This window comes from Aythya marila (assembly GCF_965140915.1).
Source record: "Aythya marila genome assembly, chromosome: Z".
In the NCBI taxonomy this organism is placed as follows: Eukaryota; Metazoa; Chordata; class Aves; order Anseriformes; family Anatidae; genus Aythya; species Aythya marila.
This window is the reverse complement of record NC_139080.1, coordinates 86,936,835-86,960,524: the sequence shown is the minus strand read 5'-3', so window position 1 is coordinate 86,960,524 and position 23,690 is coordinate 86,936,835. Positions and strand designations below refer to the sequence as shown.

General features: G+C 43.6%; 1 protein-coding gene across 4 annotated transcripts; it reads right to left on the bottom strand.

The window, feature by feature from the left end:
* Positions 1–961: 961 nt before the first annotated feature.
* MELK (maternal embryonic leucine zipper kinase) lies at positions 962–21,170 on the bottom strand. Of its 4 annotated transcripts, none has more exons than XM_082784150.1 (18): positions 21,153–21,170; positions 20,929–21,029; positions 20,580–20,665; positions 20,012–20,128; positions 19,304–19,447; positions 17,916–17,984; positions 16,683–16,775; positions 15,764–15,862; positions 13,113–13,181; positions 12,445–12,543; positions 11,465–11,551; positions 10,200–10,328; positions 7,368–7,514; positions 6,418–6,643; positions 4,620–4,713; positions 4,002–4,173; positions 2,532–2,635; positions 962–1,425 (listed from the first exon to the last, which is right to left on the bottom strand). In XM_082784150.1, exons 2-18 carry the CDS (start codon positions 20,990–20,992, stop codon positions 1,248–1,250), a joined length of 1,977 nt encoding a protein of 658 aa, XP_082640276.1. In that variant the 5' UTR covers positions 20,993–21,029; positions 21,153–21,170; the 3' UTR covers positions 962–1,247. The 4 variants fall into 4 exon arrangements, with proteins under 4 accessions (XP_082640276.1, XP_082640277.1, XP_082640279.1 ...); XM_082784151.1 differs by having other exon boundaries at positions 4,002–4,170; XM_082784153.1 differs by lacking the exon at positions 21,153–21,170 and having other exon boundaries at positions 20,961–21,013.
* Positions 21,171–23,690: the final 2,520 nt, after the last annotated feature.

Here is a 23,690-nt window from a genome sequence, read left to right as displayed (position 1 = left end):
CATCCATCCATGACTGACGAGGTTTGGCTCACAGTGTTGGCTTTCCTAGCAATTGCTGGTCAAGTTTGTGTCATTGTATTTTCCTTATTCATGGTGTTGCCCTTTTCTTATATCCTTTTGCATCTGAAAGGTTCTTGACCAAAAACACTTAGAGGAACGGAAGCCCTCTCCTCCCACACACCCTCAGATACATTTCTACCTTTTCTTGAAATTCAGTAAACACTTCCCAAACCCTTTATCTACCTAAAAAGCAGACAAATGATAACTCAGCTCTGGAGAGAAAAAAAAAAAAAAAAAAAAAAAAGCAGCTTGCCTAGAGAGTACTGGAAAATAGTATATAGAAGGGCTTCAACAAAACTGTCCTCTCACTGCTAGTACTTGGATTTACACTGGTGTGGTTGCTGCTCATGCTCTGACATGTTGCTGATGCAGGCTAAAGGATAAACGCTGCTATGTGACATATCAAGTGCTTGTAAAACATACATTTTCTAAGAGGGACGGGAGAAGAGCTGGGCAGGAGGGGCTGGAGGACTCCCATCACTTCTTCACCTCCCTTAACATCACTGCCAGCTGTCTTTAAACAGTAAGTTGCAAGTGATTCCATTCACAAATTCAAAGGTGTTACATTACCCTTAACACAACGACGACCACTTAACACAAGAGCATCAGAAAGTACATACACTTTTTAAGCATCACTGAGGCTTACTAATGAGCTAGAGTAATGTTTTATATGGGATAGCACTCTAAATCCTAGCCCTCTTGACTTCACATTTATTGAAGACAGTTCTATTTGGTATGACACTGAGCATATACTGTAACTCTGGGAACCACAGCTGTGACTTAGTTAATGATCTCCATAAATCCTACTTAAACAGAGACAAGAAAAGAATTATGCAAATGAATTTCTGTACCACATGTACATGATAACTGAAATTATACCAAAATAAGCTTCAGTATATGAACACCAATACCTTTTATATTTGCGTATGTGAAAAATGGGGAAGCAGGGTTGGGGTAAAGACAGTTTAAATTTTTATTTCAGAAGAGTTAAGATACCAAAAGTTGATAAAGGGAAAAGATGACGGAAACATATATACAAAGAGGGATGGTTAAAAAACACAAGACAGATTCTCAAATACAGCTGTGAATGTGATCAATAATTACTCTCCAAAACAGATCTTTTTAGAATGATGATTAAAGCCTGCTTCTTTCAAAACTGCTTCTTTCTCAGAACGTGCATCAACCAGTCACACTTGGCAGCTAGATAAAATGTCATCCATCAGTCTCTTGTAGACCCAAGCATCACCTTTAAGCCGTTGTCTCCTGATACCAACTACTTCAGGTTTACTGAGTTGACATACTTCTAACTCAAACTTCATAGTTACTTTGCCAAAATCTGACTGTGTTTGGCATTTCAGAGTATAACTGTACAAAACAAAGGAGAAATAAAATCATTTAATTGTTTAATGTTTGTTTTGAAATACCATTTTGAATGAGTAACAGTGCTTTACAGAAATTACCCTACTGGTATTCACATTACTAAGAAAACAACCCATAGTGAAGTCAACTGAGAGTTTTGAATACATCAGTCCTACAGTGATGTCGTTTGTACCCAAGTACAAACAGATGACAGTAAAGGCCTACCCCAGCCATGGGAACTGCTGCCACAGACCCTGATTCATGGAGCACAGAGCTGGAAGGCACTGGGGTGTTCCTGCATTTTACCTAGAGACCAGTTTCCTCTCTGCAGAGACCACTGCTGAGAGGCTGGCTACAGCTCGACTCTTGCTAGTATGAGAAATGGAAAAACTGATTCTGAAATTTAAATCACCACACTAGAGAGGGGCTCTTCTCTGTAGTTATGTACCTGCCCACATTTTGAGCTTGAGCATCAGAGGTCCAGGCATATTCTGACATACTGGACAATTAAATACTCAAGCACTTCAGAAGATACATATTAACGAGCGATACAAGACATTTATTTCATGCATTGGAAAACTAGCAAATAGATATTAATTTTTGCATCAAAAATAGGAATTGACACTAGTCTGAGTACTTTATCTCATTAGCAAATCCTAAAATTTAAAATAAACTTGCACAAAGCATGGATTCTTTGCAGCTTTTAAAAATACACTGATCTCTTGGCCAAATATTTATGTTTTTACTGCCAATAATAAGGGTTACAGGTATCAACATTACCCTCCCAATGTGTCTAACTTGTGTCATAACCAACCTTTTATATTTAAGATTTCACAAATAGACAAAACTCACATCAGCTTCTAAGTGTCACCTCACCATTACTGTTTAATATTTGTCAAAGAGCTCTATGAGACCTCATGTAACATTATTTTGCATTGTGTGGGAAATTTTCATCACACATAAACATTTAATGTTCTCTATACTTTCTTAGAAAGCATCATATTTCACAGAGTGTGGCCAAGAATGTAAATTTAAATACTTTGCTTTATCAAGGACTAGGGTACTGGCTATTTAGATGTGTATATGCAGAAGTCATCCTTGTTTCCACTTACCCCTTTTTAACATACTCCACTTGCTTCTTTGAAAGGACGGCGATTATTTCATTCAACAGTTGGTCTGGATTCATCAGCTGAGTAGTGGTAACATTATAGTGTGCCTAAAAGTAGTCAGCCCATTAAAAAAGTCAAGAAAAGTCATCTTTCTCCCCAAACTGAAGATATTATGGAAACTTTTCATACAGAAAGCTTCAGAACATATAACCATATTGACAAGAAGGCTTCAAATCCCTATTATCATTAAGGCACTGTAGTTAACAGCAGAAACACTACAGGTGAACTTCTGGACAATTAATATCAAAGCATGCACAATCTCTAATCCGGCATAAAATCCAAAGCAGCAGTGATGGGCCAGGGCAGCAAAGAGTCTTATATATAACCGGAAGTAATTGCTTGACAGGATTACAAAAGACAGACAGAAGACTGTGCTTAAAGCACCCTTTAGTTGGGAGATTGTCTATCCTTTATTGCTTAGCCAAGACGGTGCTTCTAGTATCAAGTAACACACACGGTTCCATGAGGCTTTTCTAGCCTTAAGGCATCACAGCATTTAAGGAAACAAGGTTATTTACTACCCATAAGTTTATGATTATAGTTTTGTTTATTTCAAGGTTTAATGCTGCACATAATAAAACTTGTCCACTAAGTGACTTCTTGAACTTCTCTTTTGAAGAGACAACTTCTGTTCAAATATAAATTCCATTTAAGTGATTTATATGGCACTGTTCACTGCATGGAAATGTCTAGTGTTATGCCAATGCATTTATAATCTAGAAAAACTAATACCAAACCTATGAATCAACTTTGGTAGGTAGAAGTTATTAATTTAATGTTAAAGTGTTCTGTGCAAAGGAACTTTTTATTCTAAGGCTGTTTAAAGAACTAGTTGTAATAAACTGGTTTGGATGAAGAGACATCAAAACTTTGAAAATCAAAAATTATGCTGACAGCGTCAGAAATTCTTTTACAGGCTGCAGTTCTTTAGGTTTTAAGCTTAATCTCAGATTCTCCTGAATTCTAAGAACTGTCCTGGAATACCTTCCCATATATATCACTCCTAGAATACAAAAAATGAGCAAGGGATATAATCAAAACTCACTTTATGGCATCAGAGGGAGAGCTAGCAATAGCTTCATACAAAAACGTGATTAAACATTTTCAGCTAGGGCTCCCCTTTAAACCCATCCTGTTTCCCTCTTATTTGATTATATGGCACACAAAAAGCAATGGTCAAATCCCCCCCTTGATGTGCTGGCAACTTGCCTGAGCTCAGACTAGCACTGACTCCCCTGGCAATAACTGGGGCAATTATCACAGTAACAGAAATGCAGTAAGAGCAACTGCAATTTTTCTGTAGAGTGCAGGCAAGTCAGACCACAGAAGTTTTCACAAGGCCAGTACTAAAGGTACTGGATGTTTTCAATAACTCTCCTCTATTTCCACATCAGATTTCCCCAGCAGCCATACCTTAAGTTTCCTTGGCTCATCTCTAGTGGATCGTTTCTTTTTGCTCGGCGTAAGCATTGTGATCACTTTATCTAGGCCTCTTTCAAGGCTTCCAAATATCTTGGCCTTTCTCTTCTTTTGGCTGCTATCCACATGAGCTACGTTGAGATCTAGTTCCACTGAGTGACACCTGCTAAAGAAAAAAACAACAATGTAATTAGCTGTTTTATGTCAGTATTCAGAAGCTAGCTATATCAAATACATTATTACAGTATTACCGGAGCTGACAGAATGAAGTAAATAAAACCAAGTGTAGTGTATTAAGAGAGTTTCTATTTAAAAGTCAGTTGAGCTTTAAACTCAGAGATTTATATGAAAACCACACTCTAGGGAACTGGAACAAGAAAGAATTTACATTACAGAAAACAGGAATGAATTCTGAATATAATTGACTTCTAGTTTTAAAACTTTTTTCTGCCTTCAATATTTTCCAGTGAATATAGAACAAGGTTTTAGGAAGGTTTTAACCCAGATAGTGGGAATACAGCTTGCTGTTGTAAACAAGGCTTCCTAAGCTGTTCATGGATTAAGGTAGCACTGCTCTAAATCAGAAATGTATACAAATAACTGGACATTTACCTTCTCTCAGGAAGAACCTCAGCTGCTGTCAGTTCGTTTGTATTTGCTGGATTTTTGGGTTTCTTAATTGGGGTGACTGTTGTGAACTGGCTCTCTGAAAGAAAACATTCAAGCCAAAACAGGTCAGGTATGTTTTTGAAACAGGATTTTTCTTAATTCAGGATTTCTTGTAATTAGTGATTTATTTTTTAAAATCAGCCCCCTATCTATCTCTGGCCTGCATCTTCAGAGTAATAAAACATATTTTTAATATAACAAGACTATCCCTGCTACACAAAGTAAAACTGAGGCTGAATTCCCTAGATCTCTACAAGTCAAGTCTTTGAGTGACCATGCAGTTCAGTATTATGAGTTTGGAAGAAAAGAGGATTAGAAGTGCTTTCTTGCTCTGCCACTGGTCCTATGATAAATACTGAGGAATTTGCTATGTTAAACAGTTGCATTCCAAACCAAGTCATTTCCTTTATATGAAAAGGTGTGAATGATATAGCCATGTTTAATAATACACACTACATATTAGTATAAAAAGTTCCACTATCAACACTGGCAGAGTTGTTTCAAATGTGCAGAAGTAAACCATAAGTGAAACTGTCCATATAAGAGCTGTTACAATTGAACCATATCTAAATGCTCCAAGTTTCAGTGTTATAGCACTGCATTTGGCCCCAGACAATGATGATCTCAAAATTACTAACTGCTACTTCCACCACTTGCTATCCCTAGGAATTACTCCTACCTATCATGAATGTAGGAACATTCAGTGAAACAAAAAGTTTAGTTTAACTCTCAGAAATGTCTAACTAAAATGAGCTAGAACCATATTTCTGCATTTCTCAATTCAGAAGTACCTACTTTAACCTTTTAAACTTACCATGAAGAGAAACATCACAAGTTACCACATATAATCTTAAGACAAAAATCAAACTTGTACGAACTACTAGCCATTAAATACTTCCTTAAATACTTAACGAAGGACAGTGATGTGTTCAATAACCTTTATAATGTAAGTCATCCTGCAATCACCTAGTGTTTCTCAACAATATCCCCTATTATCTAGAACAGAAAAGTCTCCTGTTGTAAGGAGCCCTTAGTATTGAATGACAGAATTAACATTTACAGAATCAACACCAAAACTTTAGTTTCAATGGTTGAAGGAAACAGTAAGAGGTATACAGGATGTGCCAGTTTTTATAAGAATGAAGGCTGAGGACAGACATTTTTGGAACTTAGATGAGCTGACATAATGTACGCAGGTTTCTGTGGTCCATCACATAACTGTAAGACTTCACATTGTTAACAGAAGTACTTTCACTGCCACTCTGGACAGGTACTGTGAAAATAGATAGGCTACCATGAGAAATCCAGCAGTTAGATTTCTTTTAAAAGCTAAAAGCAATAAAACCAGATGACTAAAAGCATAGCTTTGTTTTCACTCAAGGTAATAGCAAACAAAAAACAAAGAATGAAGAAATCTTCTAAACCTTCATGGGAAAGCAGAAACATATGCTAGTTTTAGGAATACAACACTTGATTCCCAGTCAAAGTGCATTCAAAGGCACATTCACATGAAACTGTAAGAAGTAATGACTTCTGTAATTAACATAAGAGTATGACTCCCTGACATATGGTTAAACCTCTTGCAGCACATTGTCTGATGTACAGGCTGGTGACTGTATACTGTGACAAAAGTCTTACAGAAACAGATGCTTTGGATACACAAATATTATGTTCATATTTTAATTTACAGTATTCCTAAGCAACACTTGTTCTTGGTTTTCATTTGTTACACACAACATACCTTTGCAGGCAGGTACTTGAATGGATATGCCTTGTCCTTGCTTCTCAATCTGACTCTTTCCGAGCGGAGTCTTTGGAGCAGGAAGCGCAAAGGGCATTTCATTTTTTAACGCTGACTCTGTATCAACATTCTCTTTGTTTGCATGCTTCTTTGATGCCACTTTTCTTGTCACTGGAGTTGACAGTGTGAATTCCGTATTATCCAGTTGAGCATCATGCCTTGAATGCTGCCAGAGATGTAACAAAAAAAACATTTTTTATTGTATTCTGATCACATTCAGGGAAGTTACTGACAAGGAAATTCTAAAATCTAAGCAGGTCAGACACAATGGTTATAGAAGTATTATACACTACTCATCTATTGAGCAAAACAGTTAAAATCTTCAGTACCTCCAATTCCCTCCTACAATGACTTGATTTCTGACAGATTGAGTCATTTGACTTTTATCTGATCATCTAAATTCTCCAGCTTCCATATTTAATAGTATTTATTCCTCACCAGCTAATCTAAACACAGCTATGAATTTGCATTTGGTTTAAGCTTATAAATTTGAACTGCTTCACTGTGGATTTTCTTGCCAATACTGAACTTCTTCCTGTACCTTCAAAGACCTGTCCAGCTCTAGCCTAGCTCCAAAATCTCATTAGCTATGCCTTATTTTCCAATGTGTTTTAAAATCCTGTTTGACTCATTTGCTTATTCCTTTACGTGCTGTTTTTATGCAAACTAAAGGTCACAGTTAAGGTTCTCATTAAATTAATCATGTTAAATATCAATCATTTTAATTATTTAGCTGAGCATACTTCTTTACTCAGTCTGTAACTTTTTTTGGCCATGGAACACTAAATGTTGAAATATTTAATAAGTGTTATGTACAACGAGAAAAAGATTTCTGCATTAAGAATTGTTTGTTTTTTTCTTTAAGGAACTAACACTAGTTCTTCAAACACCTGCTTTGTTCCGTGACTACTTAGAATAAACTCTTCCAATGGAGACTCTTCAAACAGTGAAGCTGCATCAGAAAATTCCATGGATCCAAATGCATACGGCATTTCACTCGAGTCTGGTGCATCTCCATATGTCACAGTTTTTTCAGACTGAAAAAGAAAGATTCGGTTGAGATTTCATTGCAGTATTAAAAGTGAGATTTCATCAGAAGAAAAATCAGTAACATCTAAAACTGCCTTTTTTTTATATATATATAAATTCCTAACAGCTAATGGAAATTCCCATGGCAGCAGCCTATGATAAGATCTTAATATTGCCATTGTAGATTTGTCAGTTGATTTGTCAATTATATCAAGAGCAGATAGGAAATTATTCTCAAAGCACATCTTTCCCAACCAGTGTCAAGAAGAGTAGCAACTCACAGAAATACCTGCCTTTGATTTCAAGACTTGGACCATGAGCTCTTTTCATCAAAAGCCAAATAATAAGCTGGAAAGAACCCCAGAGAAGAAGGCAGTGAAGGTTGAAAGGGGGACAGATAACAGTAAACACATCACATCCAAAACATGTGATTGCAGAATCCACAGTAATACTTGAACCAGCATTCAGAAGACTTCACCTACATGCAAGCCTAGACAAAGTATGATTTACTAAATCATACAATTCACAACTTCAGTGAAGATTTCTCACTTTCATGTCTCACACCACATTCAATAACAATATCACAGGATCCTTAGTTTCTAGTTTTTGATTTCGGGAGCCCCTTTCCCAAGGACTTGTTTCATACCACTTTGCTGAAGTCACATATGATACATAGTCTGTTATGCAGCACTACTAATCTTAGGAATCTCATCTGTATTACAGAGCAGCTGGATGAATGAACTGAAATAATTTACTTTCAAGTGAATTAGATGCCTAATAATGTATTTACTTTGAGAGCTTGTCTTTACAGAGAATAGCATGTTCGGCTAGCTAGCTAACATTTTTATACAGAAGTTCAGAGGTCAAGGAAGGAATGGCTTACACTAAGTCTGAAATTTTACTGAATGCTTTTGAGTTTGTCAAGCATAATTACTGCTGACATTACAGATAGCTGCATACTACATACAATATTGCAAGCAATTTAGCAACTTCAGACAAATTCTGAAGCAACCTATGTGCACTTTTCTGCCAAAGCACAGGAACAAAAATTAAGAACTAGCTACACACAAAAGCACTTAAGATTCGAATTACTCAGGGAAAAAAAATAAAAAAATAAAAAATGTTTCCTTTACTCAAAATAACCTGACTCCTCTCAGAGATTCTGTTCAAAAAGGAAGCAGATGAGGAGGAACAGGTCTCTGCCCTTTAACCATCCACTTATATAGTATCCACGTCATTTCAAAGTAGGCTGCCTGGATGACATGCCAGGATGTTTCAGAAGACCTTCCTTACTAAGCCAAAAAACTAACAAGGTACAAAAATATTTAGTGACAAATACGGAAAAGTAAGAAGGTTGCCATCACAAAAGGCAATCTGGAACACTCACACAGGCCAAAGAATGGGCTATTTTGGTTTCAGGAGCTGCTAAAGGGAGATTCTCTGTGGTACTCCCAACTAGTTGTTCCAGTAGTACTACTTTGTAGTAGCAGCCTAGCTGGCTAAAACAAACAATGAGGAGACTGAACTGTTTAGAACAGAACAATTCAGTCAGAAGGGGCCTTCAAAGATCATCAGTTCCAACTGCCTGACCACTTCAGTGCCAAGCAAAAGTTGAAGCATATTAACGAGGTCATTCTCCAAAAGCCTCTTCAACACTGACAGGCACAGAGCAATGACCAACTCTATGAAGCCTGTTCCAGTCTTTGACCACCCGCTTGGCAAAGAAACGTTTCCTGTCATCTAGTCTGAACCTTCCAAGGTACTGTTCCCACACATCCTTCCACTAGTTCTCAGTGGTCAGAGGTGAACACCTCCCTGTGTGCTTCCCCTCCTCGGGAAGCTGCAGGGAACAATGCAGTCACCCCTTGGTCTCCTTTTCTACAAACTACACAACCCAAATGTCCTCAGCCTCTCCTCACAGTACATGACTTTCAGCCCTTTCACCAGCTTTGTTGCCCATCTCTGGATGCTCCCCCTTGGGTGGGCTGACCGGGCTGTGTCTCATGCACCCCAACACAGGTTTGCCCCCTTGGCTGCCAGGGCTCACCACTGGCTCACATTGAGCCTGCTGCCACCAGCATCCCCAGGTCTCCTCCTGCTGAACTGCTCCCCAGCCACTTGTCCCATCTGTGCCCAACCTCAGCACTGCTCCATCCCAGCACAGCACCCGGCATTGCCCTTTGCTGAACTTGATGCCAATGCTCCCGTCTGTCCTGATCCCTCTGCAAGACCTCTCCTCCCTCCAGGGAGTCAGAGGCACTCCTGGTTGAGTATCATCAGCAAACTCCCTAAGGATGCATTCCACACCTGCATCCAGGTCATGGATAGAAATGTTGAGCAGGACTGGCCCTAGGATGGAGCCCCGGGGAACACCACTAGCTGTCTACCAGCCAGTAGGCCCATTCACCACAACACTCGGCTCTGCCACTGAGCCTCTTCATCACCCAGAGCAGTGTTCACCTCTTCATAGCATAGCTGGACCAGAAGGATGCCATAAGGACAGAATCAAAGTCCTTGCTAAAATCCTGAAAGACAACATCTGCCACCTTCCCTTCATCCAACATGTAGGTGAGCTGGCTGCATACATACTCTCTTACTGATGATTAGGGCATCAATCTGCTTTCCCAGGCAGAACTTTGTTGACATGGAAACATTTTTATCAGAATGTTGTCCTGTTGAACTCTGAAACTTACCTCTGGGCCTGCTGAGGGAGTTGTGCTGGCATGCTCTGGTAGCAATGGAACCCGTAAGCGAATGCGCTTGCCACGAGCCTTCTTGGATTGAAGCAAGAGATATGTTGCTGACAACTGGTCGTAATTCCACTAGAAAACAAAGGTATTTAGATGTCTTTGGAAAAGTTGTAAGTAGACGGTAAGCTCAGTCTTCTGAAAAGTTTTGCATTTCTGATTTTTTTTTCCACCTGACGTGTAACACTTAAGTTTGATCATGTTCAGATAGTTTCAAACTTCAGCTGATTCACACAACACATTTGAAATATAGAAGACACTTCTTCGTGCTTGAAACTTACTGTATAATAAAAACATTAAGAGTGAAAACCAAGGCCAAGACAAGAATCTTTGCACAGAAGTGAATGGCAAAGCCCCTGTTAATTCAGATTTGCCTAGTATTTCAACCAGACTCTCATTTTTTTTGTGTCATGTTCCAGCCTAACCCCAAGCAACATTTATTTTTGGTATGATTTTCAGCAGCTTGACTACAATGAGTACCACAGGTATAATTGTTGACAGGCTCGCAGCATAGTATTGCTAGTTTGAATTAGTTATAACACATTAGAAATCCTCCAGTAAAGGACTGTGTAAATGCCACAAACTTAACTGAGAGAACTACTCTCCCTTATTCAAAATATTCAAATTCAAGGGACAATTTTTAGAATCAGGTCCACCTCATGTTGTAAGTCTCTTCTACCAGGTTAGAATATCACCACTAACACATTGGTACAATTCCTCTACAGCTAGTCAGCTCAGCTTTTGTCATTTATATTCCAATGGGACAGGAACTGATTCACTTCTTTCAAAGTTTGTGAAAAGTAATTCCCCCACGCTTATTTTATAGCCTGGCTGAGCGACGCACTGAAAGTTTTCCCTCCGCTATCAGAACATTTCAAAGCACGGAGTTCAGCCAGTGCATGAAATCTGTTGTTCATCCAGACATCTTTAGGGCGAGTCTATTTTGCCTTTCAGAAATTCATAAGGATATCAGCATGGTAGAAAATATCAATAAAGTTTAGGAAACACAATGAAAGGAGGAAAAAGAAAAGGCAAATTTGAGCTTCAGAGCTGTACTGACAGATCTGAAATTCTGTGGGGATTCCGTAGGTTGGAAAAACACAGCAAAACTCACGCCTGAGAATAAGGGACCATGAGGCTGCCAATACGCTAAGGTTACTTACTGTATCAGCATGCTTAATTACAACAAATTAACAACGTGTATTTCTTACCTCTGATATTAATTCCGATATACTCTCCCTGCTCTGGTTGTGAAACACGGAAAGCTCTGTCACGCAGTCCTCATCAAGGTGTCCCTGCTGCAAGAACACGCACTACATTCAAGCATGAGGCTTTCAGGTTGTCTCACCGAGACACATCTGACCATGACACTGTTGTGATATGCCGCAGGCGGAGTCCCTAATTATCCAAGATTTCACGTTTTGTATTTTAGTTAGCATCATGGCTAAATGTTGCCGTGAGTAAACGGAGAAAGTCACACAACTTCAGCAACTTCAGCATCTCGGCCCTCCTTGGTGAGAGGTTCTGAACTCACATAGGAAAGGCTGAGTGCAGATGAGATTTTTCACTTGAGTGGAAGCTACACTTTTATCTCTTCTTAAATATGCAAAGCTACATCAGGCATGCACGTCTTTGCCAGAGCTGCTTAAAACTGACAGTGCGTGTGCAACAAGCTGTTCTTTACCTAGACAAACAGCGGCACCCAGTGGCCAGCAGGAGGCATTGGCTGCAAATGAGCATCAGCTGCTCATCAGCACTTGGTGACAGCTGGAATTTCCCCCAAGCCCCCACACTATCCTCAACTCACACACATCAAAAGAGTTGAAGTACAGAGAGGACAAATATGCTTTCAAAGAAGTCAGCTTGTTGGCCAAACGAGCAATTCTCAGTGAGAACTAGAATTAAGATAAACCATAAGCATGTCCAAGAAAAATAATAATACTTGTTTTTTACCCCCTAAACAAAAGTATTGACCAAGGAGCCTGGAGAATCAACTGGTTGCTCATATACAGAAATTCTGCACATTTTGATGAGAAGCTAGCTGTTTTGCCAATTAAGCATCAACTACAGAATACAACGACAACACACCTTGAAATGCCTCCTCAAAAGAAATGGCAAAGAACCAGTACCGTTGTGACAGCAAATAAGATTACGTGAAATGCCAAGGAACCTCCTTGGCAAGTGTACTTACTGGGTATTTACTTTGCCAGTGGACAGCATCTGAATAACCTTCCATGAGCCACGGGTGACTTAACAGATGCTTAACTGTAATCCGCTTCTTTGGGTCCACCTAGTGGGCAGGAAGAATCAAGTTGTTACACAAATCTGTGAGAATAGAAGAAAAAACTTATCTTTTATTCAGACCTTCTGGGTGCTTAGAACGGATAGAATAGAAACCAACAATGTTTCAGAACCCCACCAAAAGGAAGGTTAAGTGTCTGAGCTGTGAATAACAGTTACAGCACCTATGGTTACAGTACATGTTCCAGTAACATTCTGCAGTGACTACACTGCCTAGATGTAGCCTGAAGGCATATTTAATATGCTCAGCTTCATTTATAAAACATCTCATTTATAAACACTTCTTAATTGTGCTGTATCAATAGAACACCCAAATGCACGGTGCTTCAAGACTTCATTTAATTATTTACATTTTAATTTCTATATCCATGAACTATTATTACATTCTTGCATGAGAATTTTCTGCAGAAGACAAGGCTAACCTTTCCTTCAAGGATTCAGACATATAAGAGTTTATCTTCAAACACCAAATATTTTCTAAGTACTTCACAGATGTAGTATTCCGACCTAATGAAATAGCATTTTGTAGACCTATCTGAGTAGAAGCAGCACCTTTACCTGTAGCATTTGGCTAAGCAGCAGCGTACTGCTAGGAGAGAGCCACTTTGGAATAGTATATTTTCCTCTCTGTGGAAAAAAAAAATAAAGAGGGTGTAGAATGAACCTTGAATAGTTAGGTCAAACAGGATTATTAAATTACTTAGGTGATAGTGACATCTCTCTTCAGCCAAAAAGGAAGAACAGCCACATGCAAAAAATGTTTGAGAGTTGAGATAAGGACAGGGAGATCACTCATCAGATACCGTTATAACAAAAACAGACTTGGTGTAATGAAGATCAATGTAATGTATTGACAAATGGTAATAAACTAGAGCAGTGAGAACTAAAAACCTCCTCCCTCTGAGCAATGCAAGGGAATAGGTCAGTCCATAATGCTTTGTCCCTGCTGCTCCCTACACCTCCCTCTCTGTCCCTGCTCCCCATGGGGTCCCTTGCAGGGGATGCCGTACTTCCCAAACTGAGCCTGCGGGGGCTGCCCACAGGCAGCAGCTCTTCAGAATCTGCTCCAATATGGGTCTGCACCATGGGGTCCATCCATCAGGAGCACGCTACTCCTGCAGATGCTCTGACCAGACCTCCTGTTCCATCCTCACAGACGTGGTTAGTGATATCATTAGAAACAGATGGTGGGCAGATTTCAGATTTCACAGTGCAGCTTTACTGGGAAAGTAAGGCATCAAATCCACATGATCTGCATGTGGATCCAAGGAGCCCCGTTACCCATTTTGCTTTTAATATATCACTACAGATCAGGACACAAGGTAAAACAAGTAGCATCTCCTTGACTGAGGACAGTGCTGGAAGGCAAATGCCTCGCAAGAGCTACCAGAAGCATAAGATCACTCCAGAAGTATTTTCTTCTTGCAGGAGCTATAGCACGTACTTGGTTGTCTTAAGTATTCCCAAATGAAGAGATGTGGAACATTCCAGGGAAAGAAACAATGTGTGCAAGTGCTGTGATCCTACTTCCAACCACAGGACCACGTGGGTTGGGAAAGACCTCTAAGATCAGCTGATCCATCCTTTAACCTCACACTGCCAAGCCCACCATTAAACCATGTCACCAAGCACCTCATCTACATGGTTTTTGAATGCCTCCTGAGTGGTGACTCAACCACTTCCCTGGGCTGCCTGTTCCAATACCTCTCAACTCTTTCAATGAGGAAATTTTTCCTAATAGCCAAGCCAAACCTCCTCCAGAGCAACTGGAGGCCATTTCCTCTTGTCTTATCGCTTGGTGCTTGGGGACACCCGTCCCCATCTCGCTAGAGCCTCCTTTAAGGTAATTGTAGAGCCTAGATTCAAGCAGCAGCCTTCCAACAGCCTTGAGCTGAGATTACAGTACATTTCAGCATCTGTAACCTGTGAAATTAAATTCCACAAGCATGTCTAAGTGTCTCCATTTCAAGCAATTTTCATCTCGCAGCCACACAGAATTAAAACAAATTCAGAGCAGAAATAGCAAGCCTGCATCTTAATACCTGCGAGGCTTCCCTCTTCCACTGCACTCAGACTGAGTTTTAAAACTTGCTCATCTCTGTTCACCTCAACAAGTTCCACTGGCCAATGTTTCACCTCTCCAAAGAATGCAGCTCCTGGTTCTCATGAAGTGAGGCCTCAACTCCGCAGAAACCATCCTTGAAGACTCCAAAAGATCTCCTGTCCCCTCCTACCACCACAGTCCTTGAATCCTCTTCAGGATGCTCTACTTTCCAGTCATACCAATCTCTTGGTCAAGGAAGGAGAAGCAGGTAGAGGAAGCCAAAGACCTCAGCCAACACAGCTGTTCCACACTCCGCTGGCTTACTGGAGGCTTTGTGAACAGAAATTTGCTGGCAGCCTGCAAGTGGTTTGTGGAGGTGTCTACAGGATGCCAAACAGCAGCTGTTCAGCTGTACTGGGAGGAATTTACAGGGAAACAGAACCAACAACTCAGTGCTGTTACTTACTACTTACTCAGCCTTTTCTGTTGGAGGCAATTTATGGGGTCTTGCATTTCCTCCTCATTCTGGACAAAGAAGTGCTGACAGACAGCACACTGAATGTAAACCAGGGGTGTCTTCTGGCAGAAAAGATGCCCAACACTACCGTGGGCTGAATTAGGAAGCAGCACCAACACACCAGGGGGCTGAGCCCTCTGCTCAGCTCTTGTTGGATGACATTTACAATGCTGCACCTAGGTTTCAGCCCTCTTCAGGAAAAGCATCGAATGGAAGAAAGCTCTTTGCATGCTCATTCTGGAGGAGAAAATCTCAATAGCGGTGGCAGAATCCTGCCTTTCCCAGAGAGGAGAATAGCTGGTATTCAAGAACAGTCAATTTTGGAAAATCCGATGGCAGATTTACGGTTCTGTCACAGCATATGGAGAAGGCAGATGAAGGATCCCCCCCCCCCCCAAAATCCAGCCCATTGACAAGAAAATTCTTCTTCTGAAACTCCACTTGCTATCATCCACCAGTTGCACCAGGCTAGTGTACCGGGAAGGCCAATGGAAGAAATGCACAAAATGCTAGGAAGAGCAGCAGAAAGGGACAAAATTCAGCACAAAGGCCTTTTTGCCTTAGGCAAAGCCTAGCAGGTTCTGTCACCAGAAATGCAAACCTCTAGCAACACTCAGCCATGTCCCTCCTAGCACAACCAACACCTACCATTATCCTCCTGTAGACTGCCATGACGTTGTCATCATCAAAAGGGAGAAAGCCACACAGCAGAGCATACAGCAGTACACCCATGCTCCAAATATCTGCCTAAAAAATAAAAGTGCGTAGATGTTCACAAAGCAGATGTATACAAAAGGGCTTCATGACAGACCATATGGTCCGCCCTTGGCAAAGTCCCCACACACTTCATGAAGAGTAGGCTCATCTTGTTTAAAAAAAAAAAAAAAAAAAGTGCAAAAAATAGTGCTTTGCTCTCATAGTGCAAAGCTATGAGAGCAAACAAAAGACCAACTCCATCCTAATAGCAAAGCAACTTAAGAAGCTTGAAGGGATTCCCATTACAGCATTTTGGATAGATTAACAAATGCAAATTGCAAGTAGTCCCAGAGTTTCAGGTATGAAATCAAAGCTGAGAAACCTCTTCACATTTTCTGCGCTCTGTTTTTTACAACATTGTGCAACAAAAAGGGACCAAGTCTTCATGCACAACTTGCAAGCTAAAGAAAAGCCTGACAAATCATTAGAACTTTGAGATTGCACAAAAATTTGTGACAAGTGAGGAGTAATTGACAGAGGACATTGCTCTTTCAAAGATTTTGTAGTAGAAGAACGTTGCTGTTTTGTAGGGCACTAAAAGATGGAGCAACTGGTGGAGGTAGGTAAGGATTAGCCAGAGATAAACCAGCCAGCTACCTGACCTGTGGCCAACGGTACTGTTTGAGTCTGCGACTGCTAAGGCTAGTTGAGGCAGCTGTGGGAAGTACCAAAGTAATGCTGTCCAGGGGCATTGAGGAGGGAAACCAAGTGAGCATACCCCAACTTCACTGCCTTTACAAACAGGGCACCAGAGGAGAAAAAAAAAATTAAAAAAAAAAAAAAAATCACACACTAAAACTCTGCTACATACCTCTGATCCAATATATGCTTTGCCCTGAATCAGCTCCGGTGCTGCATACGCTGGGCTTCCACAGCAGGTGTTCAGATGGTAATCAAGGCCTCCCTAGAATAACACAGAAATCGGAATAATCACACTGAAGCCTTGGCTCTAACACGCTTTATGTCATCTAGTACTGACACAGTAGAAGCATCAGAGGCTCCCTCTTTTTCTGCAATGCATCTATGTTCACCTTTTATTTTGCTTTGTTGTAACTTATGGATTTACTAAGCAAATAGTCTAAGACCATAAACATCTAAAATCACAAACATGTTCTGATCCCAAACTGCTCCTTTATCTATGTTCCTTGGCAAGATGCATTCTTTTCCTTAGCTCCTCATCTATTAAGATGAATTCCTTGTGCAAACATGCAGATAAGAGATACAAACCTGTGACGAAGTGATCTAAGAGCTACTGAGCATGAGGCTAGATGGTTATTTATGACAATATTTAATGCAATAACTTTTCAAAGACCCACTGATAAAACACTTCCTTATCAAAACCATGTTATTATTTCACATGCACTGTCTTCTACACAGATCACAATAAGATGATGTTATTCCACTGAACTGATGCTCTGTTGGTCCTGATTACCAGCATGATGCTCTAACTTGCTCTATTGAGTCAAGTAAAACAAGCTGAGGGTGAATAACTCCCTTGGAATCCCTAAAACTGTCTCCTCGTTACATTGATCCTCACCAGCACCCACCTTGCATGTTAAAAAGGCAAACAGAAAAGGCTCCTCAAAACTGTTTCTAGGATCAAGAAACAATTCAGTACAAACACACAGAACCAGAGGATCTGCATCTGTCACCTGTATAAACTTGTTGGTTCTATCCATCTCCACAAAAATCTTTTGAAGAAAGACATACACAGGTGAAAAATGCATGAAGGAAAAGTGCATGCCAATCTGATATTACGGGCCCTTGTATGAGACAGAAGGTGCTGTACATACCAGATGATCTCTGCCTTAGATTACAAAAATATCAGGTCTACATGGAGAAAACGATTTAACAGACTGCTCAGAGCCACAGCTGTTAACTGTTCTCTTGCGCAGTTCAGTCCCTTCCAAGGAAGCAGTAATTGCATCCCAACCACATCAATGGCTTTACTTTAGGGTGTTTGGGCAAGTCACTGCATTGCATTCTGTGGTCAAACACGCATTTCTTTGGTGCACATAGTATTGGATCGAGCAGATACTCTTACCTTTGGCTTTGCACAGAGCCCAAAGTCTATCAGCTTCAGATTATGTTCCTCGTCAATCAGCAGATTTTCCTGGTGAAAGAGAAGGCAGCAAGCAATGCTTTTCAGCTGAGCATCTGAGGAACCACCTTTTCTTTTTTTAGGGCTTGGAGATGGCACGGGATAAAGCCCTCAGACACTGCGTCTGACTCTGCTTTGAGCACCAGGTTCAAGCAGAGACCGCTGCAGTCGCTTCCAACCCAAGTTATCGTATCCTCCTCCGGATTCACCAGCTCATTGTCTAGAAGCCAATTCCTTGCAAAAGGCACAAACAGCGCTTTCTTTTTTTTTGGAGAAAAGCTCTTTGGAGACAAAGATCTCATCAGCTGTCTGGGAAATTGCCTGAGCTCCAAGGGTTTGCTTTTCTCAGAGATATCAGCATCTCTAAAAAATGTAAAGTTCTAACCAATTTGTGGAGAAACACTCAAATCTTCCAACCACTAAAACAATGCTTAATCTGCAAAGACAGAGAAGCTATAGGATGGGGCCAGTAGCGTGCATCTTATTCTGCACCCTGTCTATACATATCCTTCATTTATGCTATCAGACTCTGTTCCTTGAGGCACAAAACCATGACAGTGTGCACAACAGATTGACACCATCAAGGCTCTCTCCAGGTGCATACTGGAACAAAGAGCATAACAGAAATGCCTAACCAACATCCAAATTAGTTCCATATCTCTGCTCTGCTCCCATTTAGAGCATGAGCAGAGAGTCACAGAACGGTTTGCGTTGGAAGGGACCTTAAAGATCCTCTCATTCCACTCCCCCTGCCACAGGCAGGGACACCTCCTGCTAGACCAGGCTGCCCAAAGCCCCATCCAGCCTGGTCTTAATCCACAGCTTCTCTTGGCAACCTCTTCCAGTGTCTCACACTCCTCAGAGTAAAGAATTTCTTCCTTATAGCTAATCCAAATCTACACTCTCAGTTTAAAACCACTACTCCTTGTCCTATCCCTACATCCCCAACAAAGAGTCCCTCCCCAGCCTTCTTTTGGCCCCCTTTAGGTATTGGAAAGTTGTTAAAAGGTCTCCCTGGAGCCTTCTCTTCTCCAGGCTGAACAACCCCAACTCCCTCAGCCTGACTTCATAGGAGAGGTGCTCCAGCCTTTCATCATCTCTGTGGCCTCTTCTGGACTTGTTCTAATACTTCTGTGTCCTTTTGCTGGAGGCCTCAGAGCTGAATGCAGTACTCTCAGTACTATGTTCTATTTCAGAGGAAAATCCCTTCTCAGGGTCAGCCACATCCGGCTCAGCTGAGGCACACAGTAGCAAGCAGAAACAATACATTTCCAGAAGATATCAGATCATTTGTTATTGTTTACAAAAATGCAACTACTATTCAGGCTTACTGGTTTGAGGTCCCTGTGGGCATATCCCTTACTGTGAACATAAGCAATTGCTGAAACAATCTGCCGAAAAAACACACGAGCTTCCTCTTCTGAAAGACGGTCCTTGGAAATAATGTAATCAAACAGCTCTCCTCCAGGACAATACTGCAATAAGAAGGTAAAGCGCAAAAGAGAATATGTTTAGAGCATATCCAGGAAGTCTAAGTAGCAATGAGATCACAGAAAGCACTGGACAGCAGCTATAGGACTCTCTACATATTCCCTTTGCTTCATCAGTATCCAAAAGTTTGGAATGGGTCACCACTGCAGCAAACCACACAAGCCAAGAAGTCTGACCCTTGCCTCAAATTTTGTATCCAAGACATTACACTCTTGTCATGGGTGGTGCAAATCACCCAGGAGATGACAATCACCTCGGAGTTCTGGTGTCTCACAGACCTTGCTGGTGCTATTTTAAAATAATTGAAATGCGAGGTAGGAATTAAACTTATTTCACTTTTTGTGAACACCAAAGAGTGGCTTTTACGAGAAGACAGAATATGTATTTTCAGCTTAATGTTTAAAGCAATGAATCTTGAACAAACTCATCAGTTAGGTAACCTCTTAAGAAATGCATCATTTCAACTTTACTGTTATATTATCGCATACTGCTAAAGCAGACAGATCGTGTACTGTAACCTCAGGCGTGGCAAAAACACTATTTCTTACCTCTAAGACCATGAATATTTTCTTGGATGTCTCTATTACATGATACAACCGGCAAATATGTTGGTGACTTAAATTCTTCATGGCATCAATTTCTGTTTTAACACGAGGCAAGTCATCCTAAGAGACCATGAACATAAGGTATGAATTTGATGACTACTTTGACACAACAGTAAACTATTGCAGACTATTGCAGAAGTCAAAATTTCACAGCATGTTTCTGACAGTAAATTATTCAACATTAACTCATCTACAGCTCTTCCATTCCCCCCATATAATCCTGATCAGCAAAACCTGAAGACATAAAATAACTAGTGTTTTCATCAGCATTTTGTTTGAATTATTGTAATAATTTTCAACTTCCTCCATTTTACAGCGAGTGAATACTGCCCGCTTCACAAGAAGGCACAACGTTTCCGGTGCTTTGTTAACAACATTCCTTGAACTCTACAGCATCCTTTAAAAGGCAGGAGGGCTAGTAGGCAGCATCTTTATGTACCGCACCCCTTTGCTCTTGAGAATTGCACAAGAAACAGATGATGCTATCAAATGTTAAATGTTTTTGACTTACCCCTAGAGCAAGCTTGTCCATGATTTTTATTGCAACTTTTTCACCAGTAAGAAGATGTCGTCCAAGCTTTACCTTCGCAAACCCACCTAAAAGTGAAAACACGGACATTTAAAGCTCAGCGTGATAACATGCTTTCATCCTTTTAATCCCGCTTGCAGAGCGGAGTACGCAGCACGAATTGCGTGCAATGCCTTCATTAGAGGAAGAGGCGATTTGAGTGATGGGCTGCCAACTAGCTTCAGAATCCTGCTCCAAAATGCACGGGCTTGAAGTCACTCTGTGCTCAGACAGCTGCCAGAGCGGCCAGGCAGGCAGCAGGCAGGTGTCTTTGCTCAGAGGGCACTCCTACCCGTCCCAATCGTTTCGCGCAACTCGTAGTACTTCAGAATCTCCTCATCGCTGCTGACGGACATCCTGAGGCCGGCGGGCGCCTGCCCTTCTGCCCAGCACCTGCAACGACAAAGCGCCACGCGTGGCTGCGCTGCCCTCACAGCACGCCCCGAGGCGCGGAGGGGCCGCTTGCAGCACCGGGACCCAAGGGACCCCCCCGCCGGGCCCGTCCCCCCGCCTCACCGCTCCGCCACAGCGCCCGGCGCAGCCGTTGCCGTTTGAACCGCCCGCCCCGCCCACCCGCCGGCAGCACTGGGCCAATGGCGGCCGCCGCGCGGCGCCCAACGGGAGGGAGGGAGGGAAGGAGGGAGGGAGGGAAGGAGGGAGGCGCAGCGGGGCGGCCATGTTGGGAGGGTCGGCGCTGCTGCTCTGCACCCTGCGGGGTCCGGGGGAGGGTGGGGAAGGAGGAACATGGTGATGCGCAAGGCCGTGGGTCTGAGGAGATGGATCTGTGGGTCCTGAGCGAGTGGGCAGGCATTGCCCATCACCAGGCTGGGCAACCAGATCCAGTGGGTGGCACCCCTGGCCATGGCAGGGGGAGTGGAACTAGGTGGTCTTTGAGGCCCCTTCCAACCTGAGCCACTCGACATTTCTATGACTGTAGGATTCCGCGATTCTATGAAGAAGACCAAGACACTGTCTGTGGCAGGGTCACAACTCTTTATTGGGATGACAACCACATTTGCCCTGCTAAAGGCGCGGGGGCCTCTTGCAGGGCTGGGGAGAGTCCGGGTCGCTGTCGGCTCTCCTCTTCGGGGGGCGCCGCGGCCCCCCAGGTGAGCTGTCCCTGCCCTGGCCAGGAGGAGAGGGCCCGTGGCTTGTGCCCGGCACCGCAGCCTGTTCTGCTTCCTCCTCTTCAGGCTCTGAGAAGAGCTCCTCCTGCTCCTCAGGCATGGGTGCAGCGCGCGGGTGGCCAGGACCCCCAGGCAGGGCGGCACTGGAGGTGCTGGGCAGCTCCTCGATGTCCGAATCCTCCGCGCTGCTGGAGGAGAGCAGGCTGGTGACAGGAGTGTCCCGGGGGGAGGCAGCAGGGCTGGAGGTGGCCTCCGGGCTGTCTTCGGGCTCCCAGGTGTCTTGGGAGCCCTCGAGGTCCACTTCAGGGCCGTTGTACACGTAGAGCTGGCTGGCAGGACGCGGTTCCAGGAAGCCCAGCTCCTCGAGGAACTCCTCGCTGCACGTCTCCTCCATGATGGAGATGAGCCGCTGCACAAAGCTCACCGTGTGGCCCTGCAGCAACGGCTGCAGCTCCTGCACCAAGGCGTGCTCATCGAGCCCACAGCGGCACAGCCAAGCGACGATGTTGGCCTCCAGCATGTCCTGGTCCCACCAGGCAGCGTCGAACAGCTCCCTGGCTTGCTGGCGCACCCAGGAGCGCAGCGGACCGAGGACTTCTAGGTGTTCCCTGAAGAGGGCTGCCCATTCCTCGGGCGGGAGGCCTCTCACGGCAGGCTGGGGCATGGGCTCTGCAGCCCCCTGCTCGTCCTGGGGGCTGTCGTCTTGCGCCTCTGCATCGGGGGCCAGCTGCACCTCCAGGAAGTCGTCTTCCGCCCAGATGGAGTAGCGGATGGAGGTGATGTGCTGCCTGCAGAGGGGGCAGGTGCTGCTTCTCTTGGCCCAGCGCATGATGCACCCGAAGCAGAAGTGGTGCACACAGGGGAGGACGTAGCTGGGCTCCTTGGGGACCCCCTGGCACACAGGGCAAGTGATGTCCTGGGCCTCACTTGCCATGGTGTCGGCTCGCTGCAGCGGGCTGGGGAGAGCTGCAGATGGGGAGCTGCTTCCCCTGGCTGGCACCGCTGCGACAGCTGATGTGCGCTGCAAGAAGGAGAGAGGTCAGGGTCAGTGGCTGAGCCAGGGCAGGCAGCGGCAGTGCCCCGGCCCCTCAGCAGGACAAAACCCCAAGCCGAGCCCCGGGGCACGTGTCCCCGCACAGCTCACCTGCACTGCTGCGAGCACTCCCTCCACAGCCCCGGCTGCCTGAGCCAGGCAGGGCCGGGGAAACGCAGGCACTGGCTGCGGGGACGGGCACCGAGAGCAGTTGCCGACGGCCCCACAGCACAGCTCCAACAAATCTCCCAAGAGATCCTTGCTCGGCACTCCAAGCCTCGCACACACGCTCAGCGGGAGTCCAGGCACGAGCCAGGCTGGGCCAGGCTCTGCCGGCGCCCCAGTATAAGCAGCGAGGGCCGTGAGGTCACAGCCCATTGCTGGCTGACTTCACAGCCCATCGCTGGGTGACCTCAGAGCCCAGCGCTCTGGGTGACCCCCAAAAACCAAAGCACGTGTCTGAAAGCACTTGCCAGACATTTGGTGAACCCCGGCAACTTGGCTGCCATGACCACTTCACTGGGAGGCCTGTTTCAGTGGCCAAGCCCCGTGTTGGTGTACAATCTTCTCCTCGCCTGCAGCCAGACCCTCCACTGTCCCATCTCCTTGCCATTCCCTCGAGTTTTGTCAGTGGCCCCAGAGAGCAGAGCTCAGCGCCAGCCCCTCTGCTGCCCTGGTGAGGAAGCTGCTGGCCGCCATGAGGCCTCCCCTCAGTCTCGTGCAGGCTGAACAAACACGCGGACCTCATGTGCTCCTCATCCATCTTACTCTCCCGATCCTTCACCACTTCGAAGCCCTCCTTTGGACACTCTCCAATAACCTGATGTCCTTCTGTTAGTGTGCTGCCCAAAAGTGCACCCAGGACAGGACTCGAGGCGCTGCTGAAAGAGCGCA